We start from the raw sequence: 19,228 nt of genomic DNA, 5'->3' as shown, positions 1-19,228 counted from the left end.
AATTAGGCACAAAATGGGTCTGAAATTAAGAAACTGACAATTCTGAATTCTTTCCCTCTAGTAAGTAATCAAGTGCTGAGCAAATTGTGGGTTACCTCTTATACATCAAAGTACAGAAATGTTTCCTATTTATATGCATAGAATTACCTTGTAACACTGGGCCAGTGAAGGTTAAACAATCAACAAGTTCGGTGACCTGTAAGCAACCCTTGAGGACATCTCAAAAGGATATTGCAATGGTAAACAGAGTCATTCCTTGTAGATAGTTATCAAAGCCATGTTAAGTAGACTAGAATCTAACTCATTTGCCTATAGTGTTAGAGAATCAAAGAGTAAGTGCCAAATGTAACTGTGTTTACCTGCATCCCATTAGAAATCTAACCATGTGATCTAATTAGCTTGTAGATGCTAAATCCTGTTCCTGTCTTATGCTTCTTTACTGTATTCTATTGACTCGGAGATTAAACGGGGATATTATCATTTAGATGGGACTTCTGGTGTAATAGTATTATTGTCCTAATATCTCCTCAAAGCTTGTAATTCCACATAGTAAGCCACCTGTGAACTATCTTGATAGTTTGAATGGCTATTGCTAAAAGTATTGTCTGAGAAAGGACCCACTAAATAGAGATCACAAACCGTCGGCTCGCTTTCATCAAAGCCCACATGGTGGAGTTGCCTGTCAGTGCCCAACCTACTTCAACTATAAAGGAAGCCTCGGGCCTGATCCTGGCATTAAGTAGGTCTTCTTAAACTTTAACAGGGAAGATCTAAGCCATAGCACAGAGGTCTACAGGTAGTTGCCTGGATTATTCTGGAACTTTCATTGAAAAACATCTAACAGACTCTACCCCTGAACTGCCTATTAGACTGTAACCCACTGAACTGATTCCAGAGAGACTTTTACAAGCTAGCAGATAACATCACTGCTATGATCCTGATCTATAAATACTGAAAGTAATTTGTATGTATATTGATCTTTTAACCATTCATAACTCTCTTCTTTCTTTTTCCTTTTATTAATACATCTTAGATTTAGTTATTAAGATTGGCTGTAAGCATGTATTTGGGTAAGATCTGAAATATTCATTGCCCTGGGGAGTAATATATCTGATTCTTTATAATTGGAAGAAAAAATGATTACCTACCTTTCGTAACTGTTGTTCTTCGAGATGTGTTGTTCATGTCCATTCCATTGTAGGTGTGCACGCGCCCATGGGTGCGGCCGGAGATTTTTGCTTTAGCAGTACCCGTAGGGCTGGCTGTAGTGCCCTCTAGCATGCCACCCCCACGCCGCGGTATATCAGGCATTGCCAGCCCACGCCCTCTCAGTTCCTTTTTGCCAACAACTCCGACAGAAGGGCAGGAGGGCGGGTAATGGAATGGACATGAGCAACCAGGGTGGATAAAAATCAATGATTTTTAAAAAATAAAAAAATATATCCGATATTTTTAATTTAAATCGGACTTTTTTGATAAAATGCTTTTTGAGGAAAAAAACTATCAAAAGATAGTTTTAATTAAGATACATTATAGCTCAAAGTTATCTCATCATGGAATAGGGATTATAAATTCTAATTCTATAGTCTGAGACAATATATTCATGTAATGTTTAAGAAAAGTTTTGTAAATGAGTTCCAACAGTTCATGGATTAGGGACCCAATCTTATAGGGTTTCAGGGGTTTCTGTATAGATTATTTAGGTTAATCTTTCTATCTACCCAATGGGACTCAGTGCTCAGTCTAGAAGATACCATCAAAGATGCTTAGTTTTGCAGTTCTCAAACTGTGGATTTGTGTCTCCAGAGATAACGTTTGTTAACAGCAAAAATGTTTTTAAATAAATAATATATAGAGGTGAGAAATAACAGACTTCAACCCTATTGTCCCTCTGCAAATTTGTGTACACAGAGTCAATCCCTTATCTCTCTCCAAAAGTGCAAAGTTTCAGAAAGTTCAATGAATAGAAGATTGTTGGGGGCCGAATAGTTCTGGACAAGGAGAAGAAGTCTGGGGATAAATGTGAGAAGGGAGGGACAGGCAGTAGAAACAAAAGGGAAACTGTTTGAGCAACATATTCCAGTAGTCCTGAGGTCTTTCTGAGTGTAGCCTTCATTGATTTGAGATCTACCATACCATTCTCTCACTAGAAGGGAAAACCTATAATGGCAGCAGGCCATAAAAGAGACCCAGTTTGGGAATAAAAACCATTCAAGAAATATATGTTTGCTGATGATGTTTTAAAGAAACTCACACCAGTGAACTGGTGGAAGTCACTTAAGCACTTAGATTCAAAGACTGTTGAAGTGATAATCTCACTTTTAACAGCAAAAGCTTCTTCTGCCGGTGTAGAAAGAATATTTTCTTCCTTTGGACTAATTCATTCCAAATTGAGAAATCATTTGGGACCTGAAAAAGCATGAAAGCTTGTTTTTCTTTTCCAGATTATGACAAACAGGAAAATGAAGGTGAAGACAATTGAGTTAGCTACCGAAGCCAATATTTTAAGTTTCTCATGTTGACCTGGCTGACGTAGTTGATTTAATTTTGGGGTTTTTTTTAAATATTTTAGTTAAAAACAATTTTAACAAAAACAAACCTGATTTTAAAAAAACTTGAGTGTTTAAATTCAAAAATTCATATGCTTGTTTTGTTAAAATATGATATGTTTGCTGTTGAAGAAAAAAATCCAGAATACATAATGTTGTTGTTCTAATTAAATAAAACAATTTAAAAGTCTGTCTGGTGATGTTCTCCTCCTAATACAGCATGCCAAGAAATCCTCCAAATATTAATGATTAACCTGTTGAACTGGAGATGGTCACCTCCCAATGACTTCATAAATATCGGCTTCAATTACCTTTGGTAAATGAAATTACCAAACAATCATTCATTTTCTGATATAGCTGTAAAACTAATCTGAAAAGTTTTCAAAATAAATCACTTTAAAAATGTATAGTGTGTACCTTCTAAAAATGAAACCTACATCTATCTCTGAGTTGTGAAGAATATGTATTAAGGTTATAACCACCAACAAGAATGCACTTTTATGTAGAAATCCATGATTAAATCGAGTCTTCCTGACTAGTGATTTAGTGTTGTAGTCGGCATCGCAAGTTATTTACATGCCAGATGCGCTAAAGATCCATATGTCCCTTCATGCTTCAACCACCATTCCAGAGGATGCATGCATCCATGCTGATGACGGGTTCAGCTCAATAACAATACTAAGCAGTGTGGACTGATGCATGTGCATTTTCATCATCTGGGTCAGATGCCACCAGCAGGAAGTTGATTTTCTTTTTTGGTGGTTCGGATTCTGTAGTTTCCGCATCGGAGTGTTGCTCTTTTACAGCTTCTGGAAGCATGCTCCACATCTCATCCCTCTCAGATTTTGGAAGGCACTTCAGATTCTTAAACTTTGGGTTGAGTGCTGTAGCTATCTTTAGAAATCTCACATTGGTACCTTCTTTGCGTTTTGTCAAATCTGCAGCAAAAGTGCTCTTAAAATGAACATGTGCTTAGTCATCATCCGAGACTACCATAACATGAAATATATGGCAGAATATGGGTAAAATAGAGCCGGAGACAAACAATTCTCCCACAAGAAGTTCAGTCACTAATTTAATTAGCGCATTATTTCTTTAACAAGTGTCATCAGCATGGAAGCACATCCTCTGGAATGGTGGCTGAAGCATGAAGGGGCATACGAATGTTTAGCATATCTGGCACGTAAATACCTTGCAATGACAGCTACAAAAGTCCCATGCAAACACCTGTTCTCACTTTCTGGTGACATTGTAAATAAGAAGCGGGCAGCATTATCTCCCATAAATGTAAACAAAGTTATTTGTCTTAGCGATTGGCAGAATGAGAAGTAAGACTGAGTGGACTTGTAGGCTCTGAAGTTTTGCATTGTTTTGTTTTTGAGTGCAATTTTGTAACAAAAAAGTCTACATTTGCAAGTTGCACTTTCATGATAAAGAGATTGCACTACAGTACTTGTGTGAGGTGAATTGAAAAATATGGTTTCTTTTGTTTATCATTTTTACAGTGCAAATATTTGTAATAAAAATAATAATATAAAGTGAGCAGTGTACACTTTGTATTCTCTGTTGTAACTGACATCAGTATATTTGAAAACATAGAAGAACATCCAAAAATATTTAATACATTTCAATTGGTATTCTATTGTTTAACAATGCGATTAAAACTGCGATTAATCACAATTAATTTTTTTGAGTTAATCGCGTAAGTTAACTATAATTAATCAACAGCCCTAATATAGATAGATAGATAGATAGGATAGATTTAGGAGGTGGAAGGAATCTGATTTTTAAATGAGCAGCATGTTATTCTAAATATAGTACATGTACTCAGAAATACTGTATTGGATGCATATTAAAATCTGATGTATACATATAAGTAATTTATTCTCTGAACATATTAAGGAGGAATCAAGCTGATCACTAGAGTTCTTCAGCCTATGTCTATAAGGATTTCTAAATAATAAATAAGAAAACAATTAAAATCAGGTACAAGAAGATTATTTTGGTTATAATTTGCCTTTACTTCCCTTCCTACTTCAATTGATTTTTTTTCATTCATTTTTTGGATCATTAAAGACTGCTTTTTATAAATTCATGTATTCATAGATTTAAGGCCAGAAGGGACCAGTCCAACCTACCACATAACTTGCGACATACATTTTCACCAAGTTATTACTGCATCAAGCTCAATAAGTTGTGATTGAACTAGAGTATATCAATCAACTGTAAACGCTGTTTTGACTATTTAAACATTTTATGAAATTGTAGCTCACGAGACTCTTAAATCAGACTTGCCAAATTTCCATGATGACATCCAGACTAGAGCCTATTTAATATGTATGTTATTTAAGTAACTAATAAATTTGGAGATGTGTGGTGCGTAGGTACAGAAAGGCAGTGTGTGCTGCATTTAGAGTAGAGGACTGGGAGTCAAGGGTGCAGGGCTCCATTTCCAGCTCTGCCAATGACTCACTGTGCGGCCTAGAGCAAGTCACTTCTCCTCTATACCTCAGTTTACTCATCAACAAAATTGATATAATACTATTTACCTCAGAAGAATTTTGTGAGAACAAATGCTTATAAGTAACTGGATTAAAATACAATATGCAAACCGTGATCAGAGAAGGACAAGAACGCATATAAGTAAAAACACCAGCAGCTGCTGGTGCCTTGTCTACACAAAATCTCCTGTTATTGCTACCACTGGTGTAGTTGCACCAGTGGTAATTTAGGGAGAAATTCTAGGGTAGATCAGGCTTTGTTGCACTAAGGGTGGAAATCCCCAGCAGAAAATAAAATTGTTCAAGCAGTGAATAGGCTCAGGAAAAAAAAGCATTGATTCAATATTTTGTTTTTAAAAGCCTGAAGAATTACAGGGATTTTAATAAGGGGAAAAGTTAAACCACGTTTCATGACAGCCGAAATTGTCCCCTCAATTTCAGCTCCATGTCTGCCATTATTTAACATTAAAACCTAATGTTAGGGGAACTGATATTTACGAAGGAGAAAAGATCGAAAAAATATGACTGAAGCTACGATTTTGTCATACACAATTTAGTCAATTTCATAGCACAGGTGCTGGGAAAAAAATCCACAGTCATGGAAAGTTCATAGCAGAGGGTTGTGGGAAAAGGCATGTTGAAGAGCAGCCCAGCCCAGCGAGGAGGGAAGGCTCCCAGAGGGGTGTTGGAGAGCAAGCCAACCCCGGAGAAGAGGGGAGACTAGAGAGCAAGTCCACCCCACCAAGGAGGGGAGGCCTCAGGGGACTAGAAGGACAGAAGAGCAAACCCACTCCACTCTCACCTCCTGTCCCATGGGCTGGACCCGTCTCCCTGCTCCAAGCATTGTAACTCTGCGCATTAGGTTGCCACACCACTCAGGTTTGGCACATCTACCCCTCTGTCTTCATCTACAGATGGGAAGACATGCCAAACCTGAGTGGCGCTGTCACCACATGGGCCAGGTTGCAATGCCCAGAGCAGGGAACTGGGGCCACAGGAGTGACCACTGTGGGGGTCACAAACTTTATTAAAATTCACAATTACTGTGAACACCATCACCTCATCACCAAAATTGTAGCCAGAGTTATGATTGTGACAGAATATTATTTAGCTTCTACCCATATGATATACCACAAGTAGATTTTCCAAAATGTCAAACAGATAAAGAATAAACAAACCAAAAATTCAGGCCACTTGTCCTAAATTACTGTACTTTTTACTGTATGAATAAAAATTTGCACATAGTTTTTCAAATAATAACCTAAATACTTTCAGTAGGGTGCAAACTGTCTGTTGAGCAAACAACAGTTCATTTGCCCTCTTATGATTATTTCTTTTATTATTAATCACCAGAGAGAATACCTTGAATTAGTATAGAAAATACGTGTGTGTGTGTGTGTGTGTGTGTGTGTGTGTATAAAAATCTGATCCTTGGTCTTCTCACAACTGTACTGCTGAACAATAATTTACCAGTGTCCACAATCGGCATACGTATCAATTAATACACTTTCTACTACCTTGAAATCACAGTGCTATCTAATAAGATATTCCAGATTCCTTCCTATATTAAGAGTAAAAATACAGCTTCTCCCTCTTCCCCTCCCCCTCAGTTTCCCTGTATCAACTTGGACAATTTCATTCTAGCTATCTATAGTCAATGACAGTGTTTCAATAACTGATACACTGTTAATTTATGCAGTATCCAAGTTCTTCCTTCATTAAGAAGTAAAAATATTCACTTCATGCCTAGATTTGAAGAAAAATCTTAAACAAAATAAATTAGCATGGATTTTTTGGGCAAAGATTTTTCAATAATAAAATTATACCTCCATTTTTAACGTCAATCTCTCCACCCCACCCCACTAATAAACACACACACACAAAATATCAATCAATTATAAAAACATAGTGCTGCTCTTTTGTCACCCTCCAATTAATATCAACAAAACAGGCTTTTGGGGGGGGGGGAGAATGCTAGATACACACTATTTTTCAACAGAGAAGATTTAGATTAGAGTGAAAGGTCTGCAAGCAAAGATATTAAATATCCACTTCAAAATAGATTTAAGACATTATAATTTTCAAACTCAACCTAAGAACCTTATTTTTCCAGGCTATTTGTGATGCTTTTGTGATATTTCACCTGCACATAAACAAAAATAGATTTCCACAAGCTCTGCATTACAAGCTGCTAAAATTCAAATCAATTGAGAATCATGGAATGGTCTATACAAACTTACCAGCTCCACAGATCCATAATGCTTTCTACTGAACTCTCCACGTCTACAGCCCAAGTCTTCGGAGACAGAGCTGGAACAGAAATGCTTCATCAGTAGACATAGTTAACTGGCCCTAAAGCTCCTGCAATACTCAGCTACCATTGACAAAAATCATTCCTGCTGAACAAGGTTTGCGGTGCATAAGCTCATCACTGCAGGGAACCCTCCTTACAACATGCACAACCTCTAGCAGCCATTGCAGTCTAGCTTTCATATTACCCTGAAAGAGAATGAAATGCCTGAGCTTGTTCGGAAGAAAAAAAACATTATTAAATTAAATATTTAGTCATTATGTGATCAACTGAGAGCTCCAGGGTGGATGGTGATTATAAATTGCATTTGAGATCTCTGCCTAACCTAAGGGAAAAGAAACCCTGCAGTAAACTTAACGCATAGAACAGGACAGCCTACATGAGCTATATTTGCTGACACGTGGTATGCTGTAATTAACTTTCTTATAGGAGAATCTCTTTATTTGTCCTAAATACTCATAGAAAAGAAAAATACAATGATTTTACTTCTGAAGTTTTTTAAAAAAACAATAATTAGTTTATAGTTTCCTCCTCTAGGCTTTAGTGACAAAAATAAAATTCTCACTCAGAATAACTGGAAGTCTAGCCCCAAGTTAAATGTGTGCGGGTGCACACATGTGCATTCAAACAGTTATTTCGTATGTGTATAATGTATATCAATTTATGGGTTTGGTATACCTAGAACAAGTAGCAAATACGTTTTTCTCTCTCAATACCTATAGTACACTTTGGTCCCACATATATAGTGGTGATATCCATGTTATAAATACCATCTAAAAAAAAAGGCAAGGCTGTAATTTAGTATAAACCTTTGACTGCCTGACCTGCACTCTGTCTACTAGTCAATCTCCCCAGCACTTTTTCTGACAACCCAAACCTACCACTAGCTTCCAACAGTCACTACTATTATATAGATTTTTTCAACTTGCTACAAAAATATTTTCCTCAAAAAATTGCTTTGATGTAACATGGGCAACAGTCAGTCACATACCAAGAACAGATATCCTTTTAGATATCTTTGGAAACATCAATGGTAGAAACTGCTGCTTTAACTGTATGGAAGGAGAGTTTCTTAGCTTTCAGTAAGACTCAGAGCACTTGCTTCAGCCCTACAGAAACCAAAGGTACCAACATTTAAAATTACAAATTTTAATATAGAAAAGCTATTTTTGGTTGTATTTACAGGTATTTAAAATGCCTTAGTTATTATTTTCTTTTCTTTTGACTTCTGTGTGGTTGGACTCAAGGCAGCATAAATTTAGGTGGAAAAATACAAATGAAACAGCTCTAATAAAAATTTCAAACTTGCCAAAATAATTCTAAAATACTTTCTCTCAAACATAAGGATTATACAGAAAATACAATGAAGCATTACTGGTACTCATTTGAGATGACCCGCATTACACAAGTATAAGCTGCTGATGGGTAGAGTTGCCATCCCAAAGTCATGCCAACACAACCTTCACATTACACCACTCCATCATGTAGTCTATATCTATTCATCCACCACCTACTTATAAAAATCACACACACACACCCCAGACAGAAAAAAAAACACTATATTCTTTAGTGAAGTATGGAAAACTGGATAAGAGAACTGAGTTCTGTGGACATAATTCAGATCTTGGATAGGATTTTCAAGGACACCTACATCATGTTTGAAAGTGAGATTTACACACTTTTAAAATGTTTACCACTTACCACACAAATGAATATAAACAGATTATCCCACATGCAATGATTATACTGTATTATATTACATATAACTAAGGCTTTAAAATAAATTACAGTAGATTCCACTTTATAGCAATACTGATAATAGCAACTTCCAATTACTGGCAATACACTGTCAGGAACCAATCCCATCCCATTATGAATGTTAATAGGACTCAGTTACTGGCAATAGGCATGCCTCTTATTAGCAACTTTTTTAGAGTAGAATTCCTATCTGTAATCAATTTCCTGGCTCTAAGAACACATAGCTCAACACTTCTGCTGCGTACCATAGCCTCCAAATGCTTGGACCTATCTTTCACCAATAAAGTTTGGGTTCTGGAGCCCCTATGTAAGCCCAGTGCTAAGCAAGTGCATGTAGCCAAAAAATGTGGTATCTCAAAGTCAAGTGTTTGACCGATTCTGAAGAACAGCCCTAACATTTTACAGGAGCATAGAAGCAGCACAAACCAAGGCTGCAAGCATCAACACAATGGAAAGGAGGCAGATGTCGGTGAAACCCTGTAACTCTGGTTTCAGCATAAGCTTGGCCAAGGTGCTCGACTCTCCAAACCAAAGCAGAAATAAAGCTAGTCAGCTGGCAGCAGAGCAGGGGAAGGAGTTCAACCCTTCAGATGGCTGGCTCATTCAATGGAAAGCCCAGCACATTGTCGTTCAACAAAAAGAGCATAGCGAGAAACAAGATACTGCTCTTCTGGTGGCTACTGAATGGAGGATGGACACCTTACCCAGCATTCTAAAGAAGTTCCAGCCGCGTGACATCTTGAGTGCTGATGAACCTGGTCTCTTCTATTGGGCTTTCCCGACAGAGGCTGTAGCATGATGAAAGAAGGGTTTGCAAGAGGGGGAAGAAAAAAAATAAAGCTATGGACCACATTTCATTGGTGTGTTGTGCAAACAGGGATGGAACGGAGAAATCCTATCTTATGGTGGTTGAAAAGAGCAAGTGGCCTCATTGTTTCCCAAGGACCACTCAAAGCTGCCATGATCTACCAAAGCTCTGCAAATGCCTGGATGCAAATTTGTTGTTTGAAGAATGGCTAAATTGCCCGGCTCATTCACTTAACGTAGAGCTATTACACATCGTGTTAAAATTCTTCCCTCCAAACACAACCTTAGCTATGCAGCCAATGCACATGAGTATCATTAAAAACTTCAACGGTCTCTCCTGTGATCATCTTACTGCACGCATCATCACATCTCTTGATGCTGACCCACACTTACAAGCATTGGATGTTGACAAAGAACAATCCTGATTGATGTATTTCATCTTGTTAAGAAGTCATGGGCCATTGTTCTCCCCAAGACTGTTGCAAACCCTCCCTTGCTAAAGCAGTTTTCAACAGCAACAGAAAGTGCTGGCCTGGTGGACATAATGCGATGGCCAATGCATCAGTTCCGGAAACTTTAAAAGCACATGAATTTGAGGCCATTGTTGAATATGACAGTCATTTGCAGACGGAAGGTGAGCTCATTGGTGCAGAATTTCTGGAGACAGTAGTGGCTGTGAAGCACCTACAGGCTGCTGAGCCACAAGACAATAGTCCATTGGATGATGAACCTGAAGAGCCTTCTGTTATAGAACAGCTACGTGCAGTGGACATTTCCCACAAGATATGATAGAATCATGGCTTTGAGAATGGCTATGAGGCTGCATGCAAGACTGAAGGATTTACAAGTGGAGATGGCCAACCATAAAAAGCAGACAGACAAATTTTGTTCTTGAAAACTTTTATTTTACATTTTAAACAAAAAATGCTTTACTTTGTGACACACATGAGGAGCACTAACTGTAAGTATGTACTGTTCATCTTACCAAGACATTATACTATAAATGTTTTGTGTGTGTTCTTTGGTGCTTTTGAAAAAACTTTTTTGTTATAAAATTGTCTGGCACTACAGTCTTTGTGACTCATAGCAAGATGAGATTTCTAAAGTTTGCTCAAAGCTTCATGGTACGCTATATAATGTATCCATTTGTGTGTGTCACGTTTGGTTTTCTTCTTGAGAACATTGTATCAAACTAAAAGTTAATGAAAAATTTCACTTTGCAATGTATCCTTGTTCCACACTAGCATTTCTATGTATCCCCATGAAAACAGGGCCTTCCACTTATTGGCAACTTCCAAATAATAGCAACTTTTTTCTGGAAACTGAGAGGTTTCTAATATGCAGAATCTACTGTATTTTATTTGGCAATTCAAACAATAAAACATGAAATGTTGGCCTCAGGTGTTTTGTCACCATTTCCTAAAACAGAGCAATGGTTTTTTTACACAAATTTAAGATTTTAGCTTTTGATTGGCTATAAAATGCACTTGGATTTGATTGCAGATCATTTCCTGGAGATCTCAGTGAAATAACTTCAAGGTAGTAACATCCCACATATCTGTCTGAAGTACTTATGTGTGACATAGAGAAGTACTGTTATCCCCATTTTACCTGAGGTACCTATCAGTTTGCCCAAGATCATAGGAACTATGTGGTAGGGCAGGGAATTGAACCCAGGTCTTCCAAGTCCTAAGCTAGCACCCTTACCTCTGCAATTTGAGCTAATGTGTACTATTTGCATTGCATTAGTACTGCTGTATGGATATTGATCTCAAAGGCCTAAGGAGTTAAACGTTTTATAAACTCTTTCACTGTCCAACATTGAACAGAGATAGATAGGTTTGGGGTTAATTTTAAATAGTTTAAGTAACTCTGTTACTTGGCAAAACACCCAAAATCATTCATTCAAATTAAAAATATACTGATTAAACAAAACAAAACAAAAAAGAAAGAACAATAAATTAAAACAAGCATTTATATTGAAACTGAGTGATTATGCAAAAGAAATTTCAGACCTTACCAAAGTCTCTCTCCTTTTGGAGTCAAAGTATCAGACTCTCCCATTTTCAGAACAACTTTTCTCTAATGAAAAAAGGAAAAAGTTAATTTTACTCTCAGTCCTAATGTGAAGGAGATTCACTTGTCCTGTTCTTAAGAAACAGACTCAAGGTGGAGGAGAAACAGGATAGAAAAGGAAACACTGGACCACTGGTTAGTTACGAGTGGATGCTTTGGCTGGCAAGTCAACCACACCTGCTCTTTAAAGCTTGATTAGTTATGATCTGGTCAGGGCCATCATCTGGCTGGATCCTTAGACAAGGCAGTAATGATGTCAGTATAGCTGACTTCAGGATTTGATGAAAAGCCAAGAGAGTAAGATAGGACAGGAGGAAAGAAACAGTGGGGAAGAAAACAACACAGCAAGGGAAGGGAATACAATATAGGATCTTACAAGCTTTTGTAGTGCTGGTAATTAGCTATCTCCACTGGAGGTCGGAGGACTGGATGCCATGATAATCTGATGATTTTCAGCACTTACAGATGAAAACAAAGTTCCTTAAACAAGAGCAAGGCCAACCAGCATTCGTCTCAGGAGGAAAGTCTTTTAAATGAGACAAGATGAGTTGTAAAGCTGGCAGAGGAGCTGAGGGAAGATTGTTTCCCCTTCAAAATCGCTTTTTAAGAGCCACAAAAAGTAGTAAAAGTGGGTGGCATATATTATCCTCATTATTTTGTCAATCAATTAAATCAATTTCCGTAAACCAAAATTGGGAGAAGTAACTTTGTTCCCACATTTTCTTGTTTATCAAGTATGATCTCCCCATAGTCGTTGACTTATATCAATAGGTCATTTTGTTTGGACAGACAGTTTTTCTGTCTGGTTTCCTTGCACCTATTATAATATTCACTGTCGTAAACAACTTAACCTATTTTTCATGGTTATTGTAACATCTTATGAACTTTCATATACCTTTTACAACTGAGCTTAGGGTATCTTTCCAGGTGCAATAATCACAACAGTACCTCAACGCCCCAATCAGCAGAACACACCATTGTTCTGGTCCTTGTGCAATCATACAAGTAGACAATTCCTGTCCCAAAGAGCTTATAATCTATTTAAGACAAGAAAAATAATGATTACTAACAGCAGGACAACAAGAGGGAGAAATTAGAAAGGGAGAGAGTAATTATGAGATCCTGCATCTACATAGGCTGCAACTGTCTGTCCCATCCAGAGAGTCCACTCTGGTCTGTGTGGTTGCTACAGGAGGCTCAGTGAGGCTGGCAAGCACACTCAGTGCAGATGGAATTTTCAGATATTTTAGTAGCAAGCCTGTGGTTTATAACTTGGCCAAATCTGAATGGATTTTCACAGGAACAGCAAAAGACACTTCCCTAATCCTAGGACAACCCCCTGCCAAATTTCGGGTTCCTGCTCCAAATCCACAAGACACAAGAGCTCCTTAAAACTGGTCAAGAAAATGGGTTATTGTTAAAACTACCTATTTTTCTCTGACTATTTTTGACTATGGCTGAATTGTTTTTGCTGAGAAAAAAAACATGTGAGGCAGAGTCCAAACATGGAAAGAGTCAACCTGAGTTATTTAAACTTTGGAAAAGTTATAAGCAATTGAAAATACAGTGTTCTAATGGGAAATGTTATGTAACATTAACAGGGTTCAGAGACAGCAACCCATATAATATATATAATCATCAATCCCTATTGGCTCTCTACCTAGCCACTATCGACAATTTCCTATAGACTTCATTATAGAAGTGGGTGCTGAAATTGGGCTGTAATTTTTTAGGGCTCTACCCTAAGACTGTATTACATGCATAAGAGGATGGTATGGAAGAAAGCATGGAGATGCTTGTGCAAGTAATGGACAGTTGAGATTGGCATCATTGGTGGATCACTGATGTGAGAACATATATAGCAGATGGATAAGGAGTGGAAGCAGTGTGAAGGTCCTTGTAGGTTCAGGCAAACTTGAATTTAACGTGGTAGAAATGGGAGAGTCAATGGAGGGATTCAGAGAGATTGTGATCAGAGGAACAGCTAAGCAAGATGATGTTAGTAGTTAGGTACTGAATGGACTGGAGGAGGTGACATGGATGTGGGGAGCTCAAAGGAGAAGCGGTTGCACTGATTAATTCAGTAGAGGATAAATGCTTGGGAAAGAGTTTAGTTATATGGAGAGAGAAAAAAGCCAGATCTTATAGATGTTATAGAGGAAGAAGTGGCAAGATTTGGACATGGCCTAGATCGGTGGAGCAAGAAAGAGAGGAGTCAAAGATGGATGGAGTAAATGAGACCCTTTTCTAATTCTTGACATGGTGGACATCTCCCTTATATTCTCTCACACACACACTTCAAGTCCCAGCCTCCTCCCCTCACTCATGTCATCCAGCCTTCCACAGCTTCCCAGGATGGGGGAGAATAGTACAAATGGGGGAAGGGAGTGCTTGTGGCTATCAAAAGTGAGAGGGAGAACAACTAGGAAAGATTTTTTCATTTTTACTGCTCCTTTCATTTTGCAGCTCGACGGAAGTTGTGGCAGGAGGAGTGAAGGGAAGAAATAGTCCCTCATACCTTCACTGATTCCATCCATGTGGGAGAGGAAAATTTGATGTCATCTCTGCTTGTTTATTTCTGCCAGTAACTGTTGGGCTCTTATTCAATAAACTATCTCTGGGCACTGATAGTCAAACTAATTAATGTAAAATCTCTAATTCCCTTTAATGGGAAAGGTTATCAAGAAGGTAGTGGGGCAGAGTCCTTAGATTTCTTTGACCATGATCGATATAGTTTTAAACCCGGGTATTGTATGGAGACTACAGAGGTTTAATAGGCAGCAGGTTTAAAACAAATAAAAGGAAGTATTTTTTCCACACAACACACAGTCAACCTGTGGAACTCCTTGCCAGAGGATGTTGTGAAGGCCAAGACTATAACAGGGTTCAAAAAAGAACTAGATAAATTAATGGAGAATAGGTCCATCAATGGCTATTATCCAGGAAGGGCAAGGATGGTGTCCCTAGCCTGTTTGCCAGAAGCTGGGAATGGGCGACAGAGGATGGATCACTTGATGATTACCTGTTATGTTCATTCCCTCTGGGGCACCTCGCATTGGCCACTGTCAGAAGACAGGATACTGGGCTAGATGGACTTTTGGTCTGACCCAGTATGGCCGTTCTTACGTTCTTATTGGTTGATCTCCTGCTGGCAAATTACAAGAACCAGATATTCATTCTGATTTTAATTTGCTCAGCACCTCTGATACTGTGCCACCACCACCTTCTGGTCAACAACTGTGGACATTGACAGGGATGGAAGGAATAGTTTTTGAAGTGGCTCAGTTCTTTTCTTGTTGAGAGGATTCAGGCCCTGGTATTTGCTTTGTATTGGTTCTGGTATTTGCTCATCTACCCCAAGGGTGGTCTGGACCACAGTCTCTCCAATATGCAGAAGGCACTCATCTTTATGTTTGTTTCATTAGGTCCGGCTAGTAAGCTGCCTCTTAGTGTCTTGTTGAGATGAGAACTTGCAGAGGGTAAACTGATTGCACTTTAAGCCAGATGAGACTGAGGTGATACTGATGGTTTGGGAGAAGTGGTGATAATAGCTGCCCCCTCTATTATGAGAATTTGTCTGCCTTTTGTTATTCAGGTTTGTAAGGTGGGAGTCCTGATGGACCTGCAGCTGCCAGTCAAAGTTCAGGTAGTGGCAGTGGTCAAGATTACTTAAAATTTATGCTTGGCCAGGAGGCTACATCCTCTTCTTTGGTACCCCTGATGGACCTAGAACTTTAGGTGCTCAACTTGGTAATCTATTTGCTGAGCACTGTTGTCAGTAGCTACCGGTCTGGTGCTCTGCTCTTGTTCGATGATGATAACAGTCGGCTGCGTGCGTCTTCCCTCTGTGTGCTGCCCCAGTTCTGCGCAGATAGCTGACACAGCAAACCCTGAGAGAACCCCCAAAGACCACACAGACTCTAGTAAGGTACGAAGGAATCCGAGCCAGGTTTATTGTCAAATGAAGCACAGTAATAGTTTCCCGTAGATGCTACAAGACATACTACGAATTTGTGCCCCCCTGGCAATGGACCGGCTCACTCAGTGGCGGGACTTTCCACTGCCCCCAGGCCAGACAAAGATGTGCACTCCGGGACCTATTTTTATACAGTTACAGGACAGATTACTCATCCCTACTGACGTATTGAGGTACAGCCCCTTGACTCATTAGGGTGCTGTCTCCCCCTTTGATCATGTTGTTTCAAACAAACAGATCTATCCATCATGCTGTCCTTTTGACCCTGTCCTTAAGATGCACCTGCCTGTTCCTTGTTATCTCTGTGGAGTGTCCTCGTATCGGGATGTCCAGGTGCCATCTTGGCACAAGTTCCTCTGATTAGCACTTATATGTGGATGCACCTGCTTCTAGCAGCCCTCTTCTTGCCAACTTCTGTGAGTGGGACCTGCCTCTGGCTCACAGCCCAGCTTTTGCTTAGCAATGCCTGGAAGTACTTTGGTTCAGGCTTCAGGCCTCAGACTGGGCCTTTGATACAAGAGTTTATGTTTCAGGGCCTCATCTTACTACAAGCACCATTTCTTACAGGGAGTATATTGCATCTGCATTCTCTGAGCTACATAGGATTCTCATTGGTCCTACAGAGATGAAGGGTTAAAATCCATGTGCATTTTGTATAACAACCTGGTATATGGATTGTGCCAGCTCTTTTCCAGACTCAAAGTCCAGAGTATGGTCAAGAGACCAGAGGCCCAGCAAATAGTGATCAGCTAAGAGAAAGCTGGGGTAAACAAGATAACATTGCCTTTGCTAAAGATATGCTTGGTCAGTAGAACTGCCAGATGTTGAAGCAATAACTGAATAATTATGTTTCATCCAATGTTTCAAATTGAACAAAGGATCCCTGTTCCTATTGTGTTAGTCTCTTCTGTAGGGAAACGTTCTTCCCATAGATCCAACCTTGAGTTTATGAAAAGTTGGCACATGTCAGTATAAGATATGGCATCCTTCCAACTCTCTTCCCAGGGACCAATGTTTGCCTTAAGATATAAAGGAGACAATCTTTATTGCCATATACTTTCACTGTTTCTTTGCTTTAACCCCTAGGAATGTACCTGTTGGACAATCAAAGGAGTTGCTCCATTCCTATGGATGCCATATCAGAATTCAATATATATATTTTATACTAATAACATTTTATCAAAGTATTAATTAAATGTTAACTTGCTAACTTGAGACCATGGGCGGAGACATTATGTAACCTGTTAACCACTGGCTAATGTGCTATCTTGTCTTGCTGCAAAACCTATCCTGGGGTGTGGAACTGCCTAGCCCGTCACTTTCCCCTGCCCATGGAAAATCTATATATTCTATTGTAATCAATTGATTGACAGTGTCTCTAAGCCTAATAAGCAAGGTGATACTCCACCAGCGCTGTGTGTAATAAACTCCTGTGCTTGACCTCTACACGGTGTGGATTTATGTACTTCAAGAGAAATTTAAGGTGTTGATTTTAATCTATATTCCTTAAAAAGTGTTGCCTAATAGACCAACTCTCTCTCTCCATCTAATACTTAAAGTCATTGAGACGTCTGAGTTATGTAAGCTAACAGTTCCCTTGTTTAAAACAAACATGCGGAAGCCATAAGTTCTCAGGGAAGGGTACTAAGATACGGAATTTGCCTTACATGTAACTCAAGAGCCTAAATTCATTGTCCTACGAGGCACAGCACACATTGTTCTGGAAAGCTTTTTGGCGACATGGAATCAAAGTAAAGGAACAAATGGACCAATTCAAAAGATGTTTTTCTAGATCTGGACACCTATCTACTAGAAACCGAAGTAAGGCCTGGTCTACACTGGGGGGGGGGGGCACGGCGGCGGCGGAAATCGATCTAAGATACGCAACTTCAGCTATGAGAATAGCGTAGCTGAAGTTGACGTATCTTAGATCGACTTACCTCCTGTCCTCACGGCGCGGGATTGACGGCCACGGTTCCCCCGTCGACTCCGCTTCCGCCTCTCGCTCTGGTGGAGTTCCGGAGTCGACGGGAAGCGCGTCCGGGGATCGATTTATCACGTCTAGACAAGACGCGATAAATCAATCCCCGATAGATCGATCGCTACCTGCCGATTCAGCGGGTAAGTGTGGACATATCCTAAGATTCCCCCACTCCAATATATTTCATATTGGTTATGAAAGAAACTAGCAGATGACAACTCGATCAGTAGTTACCTTTGGATTGGATTTGATAGTCTGGAGACAAAAAACACTATAATCCATTACCAATCTCCTCAGGTAACCATCTTCCTTGCTGCTCTTACTGATTATACCACATTTCTGGACATGCTTACATTACTGCAGAACACACTTTTTTTTTTTAATCTTTTATCAGCTTTTTTTTTAAATGGCCATTAATGAAATATGTAAAGTAATTAAGATTCTATTTAAGCAAAAAGGGTACCAACCTCCTAGATTCAACTCTAGTAGACCTTGTTAAGCAGGATTTTAATTACCCAAAATAGAAGGGGATGGGAAGAGGGAGAACAGGATCTTTCACTTAACTTAGTGAACAGATGTGTATTTCCAACAGACAAGGTAGGCTTGAAGACAGAGCTGTTTGAAATAAAAAGGACATTAGTAAATTATGATGTCTATACACATATACAAGGAGTATGGAAAACAATCAAAAACTATAAATGAAAATAAATAAATAAATAAATAAATAAATAAATAATGGAGAATATGATATATTGGGCATAAATGAAACTTGGTGGGATGATCCTCAACTGTAACATCAATACAGAAAAGTACAATCAATACCGAGGAGAGAGAGGAAAGAGGCACTAGCCAAATTTGGTTTTTTTATTGTAATCGGACAAAGAACAGAGTGGCGGAGAAAGTATTTGAATATAAGGAATGAAAAAAGCAAAGGAGTAACTACTGCTAAAGATCATCTACACAGAAGGTAAGAGAAAACAAAAAAACATTCCTGGACCAACTCTCAAGGCACTCTGAGCCATATGACACTATATTGATGGTGTGTTTTAAATACCCAGATAGCTTATTGCTAACAATGGCAAGAGTTCCCAGGTTAAGTAAAAGAAATGTTTTATGAACCAAAAGCTAGACTCCAGAGAAACACTCCAACCCACACATCCTGAATTACCTACTACAGACAGGGAGAAACTGATTGAGGAGATAAGAATAATAATGAAGATTTGAACCAATTAAGTGTAATGAGAAATGCATGCACAGAAATCATCAAGT

The 19,228-nt window shown here is 38.8% G+C and overlaps 1 protein-coding gene across 1 annotated transcript in view; it reads right to left on the bottom strand.

Moving 5' to 3' along the window:
* Nucleotides 1-19,228, bottom strand: part of GARNL3 (GTPase activating Rap/RanGAP domain like 3) — a 199,076-nt gene that overhangs the window by 154,309 nt on the left and 25,539 nt on the right. Inside the window, exons 2-3 of the mRNA XM_065418845.1 lie at nucleotides 11,947-12,008; nucleotides 7,291-7,360 (exon numbers count right to left, since the gene is read on the bottom strand). Coding sequence (XP_065274917.1) covers nucleotides 7,291-7,360; nucleotides 11,947-11,990 — 114 coding nt within the window. The 5' untranslated portion in view covers nucleotides 11,991-12,008. The remainder of the gene's footprint in view (nucleotides 1-7,290; nucleotides 7,361-11,946; nucleotides 12,009-19,228) is intronic.

Source organism: Emys orbicularis, chromosome 18 (genome assembly GCF_028017835.1).
Source record: "Emys orbicularis isolate rEmyOrb1 chromosome 18, rEmyOrb1.hap1, whole genome shotgun sequence".
Classification (NCBI taxonomy): domain Eukaryota; kingdom Metazoa; phylum Chordata; order Testudines; family Emydidae; genus Emys; species Emys orbicularis.
The sequence above is the reverse complement of the archived record's forward strand: the minus strand, read 5'-3'. Positions and strand labels throughout refer to the sequence as shown.